The 4,914-nt window shown below is 37.3% G+C and overlaps 1 protein-coding gene across 1 annotated transcript; it reads right to left on the bottom strand.

Moving 5' to 3' along the window:
• Positions 1-1,917: 1,917 nt before the first annotated feature.
• Positions 1,918-3,446, bottom strand: LOC127135996 (uncharacterized). The gene is made up of 3 exons (XM_051062610.1): positions 3,158-3,446; positions 2,258-2,462; positions 1,918-2,080 (listed from the first exon to the last, which is right to left on the bottom strand). Exons 1-3 carry the CDS (start codon positions 3,444-3,446, stop codon positions 1,918-1,920), a joined length of 657 nt encoding a protein of 218 aa, XP_050918567.1.
• Positions 3,447-4,914: the final 1,468 nt, after the last annotated feature.

Below are 4,914 nucleotides of genomic sequence, written 5' to 3'. Positions count from 1 at the left end.
ATTGTTTTAACACCGTAAGTCTCCTGCATATGGAAATTGAGTTGAACTTTTATTATGTTTTAGCCTTACATTCTCATCCTCTGACAGCTCTTGAGTAGTTTATTTCAGCAGTTAGCACCATCTCACATACACTCTACGCAGGGAAGCCGATGAATATAAGTGAGTGTTCCGAAAAAAAAAGAGAAAAAAATAAAATAAAGGAATGCACCTTCTAAGTTTGGTGACCCTCACCCGGTCACTTAACCCAACGGTTGTGGAACCTTCAAAAAAAAGTTGGAAATAAGACTCTTTTGTAGTTGGTTCAGCAGTTTCTGGTGCTGAACTTGGTAGGGCGGATTACGGTCCAATCCCCCGCAACTACAATTGAGTAAGCAAAGGGTTATGCCACTTAAGTACCAGAACCCCGTGCAGAAAAGGATCAGAGTCACTAACCGATCGCCTTGCTATGAAGTGTGGAGATAACGGGCTTAATGTGATTGCGCCTGAATGAAAAAGAGCCAAAGAAGGATGAGTAAGTTAGGCTTTAATATAATAACATGATTCGAGTTGATTTATGTATTCAGGAGGTTTATGTCTGCATAACTATGGATTAGTGTTGTTACAATGTCCTTAGTGTGCAAGATTAGTACCTATCGAAGCAAACTTAACCGAAGATGACTTGTAGCCTAGAATGAGTAACCGTTGATGTGTCTGTGTTTTGTTTTGTTTTTCATTTTGCTCGGAGTGCAAAAGTTCAAGTGTGGGGGAATTTGATCAGTGCATTTTGATGCACGTTCTTCCATGTTTGTACTTAAGCATTTCTTCGGTTGGCTTTGATTATTTTTATGTTTTAATGTGTTTTCATAATTTATGTTATTTTTGCACTTATTTAATTTTCGTATTTAATTTTCAGCATTAGCAGCTTTCGCGAGAAAAATCATATCTTGAGCTAGGAGTATCGGATTGAGACGTGCTATCATTTGATGGAAAGCTAAGAAAAAGATATACAACTTTTGTTCAGAAGTCAAGAGCTGAATCAGACTGTAGCAGGGCCAGAAATTTCGTTGAAGCTGCTGCATTATTTTTATATTTTGTTTGGGTTAGTTGTATTGGGCCCAGATCGTACATTTGACCCGGTTGAGTTGTGAAACGGGTTTGGGGTGTTTTTACCTAGGTTAGGCAGCCAAAAACAGGGTTACGTTTTTCTGTTCAGATACGATTTTTTGAGAGCTAGCAAGATGACTATGGAGAACTAATCCCTTTTGAATCAACCTGCTGTAATTCAGAATCCGCTTTGAGGTTTTTATTAATTCCAATTTGTTTCCTTTGAATTCTTCTTATAATTCCAATTATTTGCTTAATCTAATTGTTGCTATAGGATAGAATCCTTAAATTCGATTGATGAATGATGATCCCAAATCAATTTCATGTTAACAAAGCTTTTATTTTATCACGAACGATCAAGTTGCGTCTGCTTAATTCACAATAGTTTTTAATCCGTTTGCTTAATTCGGAATTTGGGAAGATTACTCGCATAATTTCCTTTACGCTTGTTAATGGTAATTGTAATCGAATAGGAGCAGACCCATTAGGGATTTGGAATTTTATAAGAATCAATGATAAGTCGGAAGATGATGCAGTAGGTTGGTTCGTGTCAGCTTATTCTATAATCACTTTTTTTAATCACTTTTCATAATCACTTATTCTAAATCGAATTGAAACCCCCATATTTTGTTTTCATACTTGGTTAATTTGTCAAGAGTCCTTGCGATACGATACTCGAGGTGTCGCTTTCCGTTTACTATATATTATTACTCGTTTTGACCCGTGTGCGACAGCGGATCATAAGTCCTCGAGCGACTGAATAGTCCTCTCAGTCTGACCATCTGTCTATGGATCATAAGCAGAACTCAGATGCAACTTCGTATCCAAAGCCATCTACAAACTCTCCGAGAACCTCGATGTAAACCTCAAATCTCTATCATATACAATACTAGATGGAATATCGTGCAAACTAACAATCCTCTCGATATACAGCTTCACTAACCTCTCCAACGAATAATCTAGTCTCAACGGAATAAAATGAGCAAACTTTATCAACCTATCCACAATTACCTAGGTAGTATCACAATTCTTCACAGTCCTCAGTAATCCAGACACAAAATCCATCAAAATGTTGTCCCGTTTCCACTCAGGAATATACAACGGTTGTATCAAATCCGACGACTTTTGATACTCAACCTTTTACTTATGGCAAGTCAGACACAGATACACAAACTTTGTAATCTCTTTCTTCATCCCAAATGACAAAAACATCTTTCTCAAATCTTGACACATTTTTGTAGCACCCGGATGAATACTCATACCACTTTGGTGTCCTTCTTCAAGAATACTCTTCTTGAGTTCAGGCACATCAGAAACACAGATTTTGTCACGGAATTTTATGACATTGTTATCATCAATCTTGAAATCACCACCTCGACCTTGATTGATTAAATCCAAACGGTTTACCAATTCCAAATCAACCCTCTAACTTTCTCTAATCCCTTCCTAAAACACCATTGGTAAGCTTTAACATACCTAGCTTCACACTCTATGATGTAACTTCACAAACCAAACTCAACTCTAAATTCTTCGATTAGCTATAGTTATCTAGCCATCAATATCGACATATGCAACATCTTCCGACTCAATGCGTCAACCATTACATTGGCTTTACCAGGATGGTAATTCAAACCAAAGTCATAATCCTTTAACAATTCAAGCCACGTCCTCTGCCTCATATTTAACTCATTCTGATTGAATAGGTACTTCAAGATCTTATGATCACTGAACACTTCAAATCTAGAGCCAAACATATAATGTCTCTAAATTTTAAGTGCGGACATAACGATGACTAACTCTAAGTCATGCGTAGGATAATTCTTCTCATGAGCTCTAAGTTGTCTCGATACATAAGCCATAACTTGTCCATTATGCATCAACACACCACCTAGACCCGTCTTGGAAGCATAACAATACACAATAAAATGTTCGGTTGTACTCGGAAGAATCAAAACCAAAGCAATCATCAACTTTTTCTTGAGTTATACAAAACTCTCTTCACAAGCAACATCCCACACATACACTTGACCCTTTCGAGTCAACTAAGTCAAAGGCATTACCAACTTCAAAAAACCTTCTATGAATCTACGATAATAACCAACTAACCCAAGGAAACTTCTAATCTCCGTAACAGACTTCAGAGTCTCCAAATGCAACACATCATCAACCTTCAAAGGATCAACTACAATACCACCACTAAAAATTACGTGCCCAAGAAAACTCATTTTTCTTAACCAAAACTCACACTTAGATAAATTAGCATATAATTTCTTCTCTTTCAACAACTCCAATACAATTCTCAGATGCTCAACATGCTCTTCATTAGTCTTTGAATAAATTAGAATGTCATCAATGAATACCATCACGAATTTATTCAAATACTGATGAAAAGTCTTATTCATATATTCCATAAACACACCTGGAGCATTGGTCACACCAAACATCATCACAAAATACTCGTAGTGACCATATCTTCTGGTTTCACTCAAATTTGATGGTAACCCGACCACAAATCAATTTTACTAAAAACACAAGCACCGACTAATTGATCCATCAAATCATCGATTCTCGAAAGAGGATATTTATTCTTAATCGTCACCTTGTTCATCTGTCTATAGTTAATACACAACCTTATGCTACCATCCTTCTTCTTTACTAACAATATTGGTGCACTCAGGAGAAACACTTGGTTGAACAAATCTCTTCTCAAGTAACTCTGACAACTGTTTCTTCAGCTCACTCAACTTAGAAGATTACATTTTGTACAAAGCCATAGAAATAGGACCAGTACCAGGTACCAAGTTAATAGTAAACCCAATCTCTCTCTCTGGTGGTAAATCACTGATGTCTTCAGGAAACACTTCCATAAATTCAAACACTACATGAAGATCACGAACTAATGCCTTGCCTTTGGCTTCCAACAAATCTAAAATCACAAACACTTGCGCCTCATCCTTCACGGTCTCTCTCACTTTCTTAGTAGATACAAACATCAACTATTCACCTCCATCAAACTCATATTCCTGCTCTAGAGGCAAGTCACAAATATCTTCAGGAAAACATCAGGAATCACACACCACTTGCATATCACTAGCCGTCACATTTCTCCTCACTCTCCGAGAAGCAAATCTCAACAATACCTGATCGTTCTCCCTCAAAGACATCCCAACTGGACCATCTAACAAGAATCTTGAATTCACATCTTTTTTGGATTCAAGAAACTGCATCGAATTATCAAATAATTGGTAAACACTTGGTTTAACTCAAACCAATTCATTCCAAGAATAACATCAAAATTGTTCTAGTGAAAGACAAACTGCACACATCCTGAGGAAACCTGTCAGGATACTCAACACACCATTAGCTTATCTCTAGCCAAAAAATCGCATCCCCCCTCACAATAAAGCGAACAACGAGAACACATGACCCTCTTCCCTCAAGGATCACACCATTTTGCTAACCGGAACCATCCTCGAATCCGACCTCTCTTTAGGTTCAGGAAAATTATAATATTCTCAAAACAGTTAAACTAGCCAACACAACACTCTCGCATGCAACAACATGATGTCCATGCTCTTTACAGTTGGAAAATCCAAGATAAGCATACACTTCTCCCCCACTCCTTTCATTTCCAACCTGCAAATGGAAAACAAAATAAGCACCGACAATATTTTCACACACATGTCGCATACTAGGGAACAAACATAATTAAAAAACCTGGATGACGGACCGACCTGCTCTGATACCACTATTTAACACCCTAAAAACCCACGCGTAATTATCAAAGAATTTAATTAACAAAATATAATCACATAGGGTGTCACTCACAAT

This window comes from Lathyrus oleraceus, chromosome 4, assembly GCF_024323335.1.
Source record: "Lathyrus oleraceus cultivar Zhongwan6 chromosome 4, CAAS_Psat_ZW6_1.0, whole genome shotgun sequence".
NCBI classification, from domain to species: domain Eukaryota; kingdom Viridiplantae; phylum Streptophyta; class Magnoliopsida; order Fabales; family Fabaceae; genus Lathyrus; species Lathyrus oleraceus.
The sequence above is the reverse complement of the archived record's forward strand: the minus strand, read 5'-3'. Positions and strand labels throughout refer to the sequence as shown.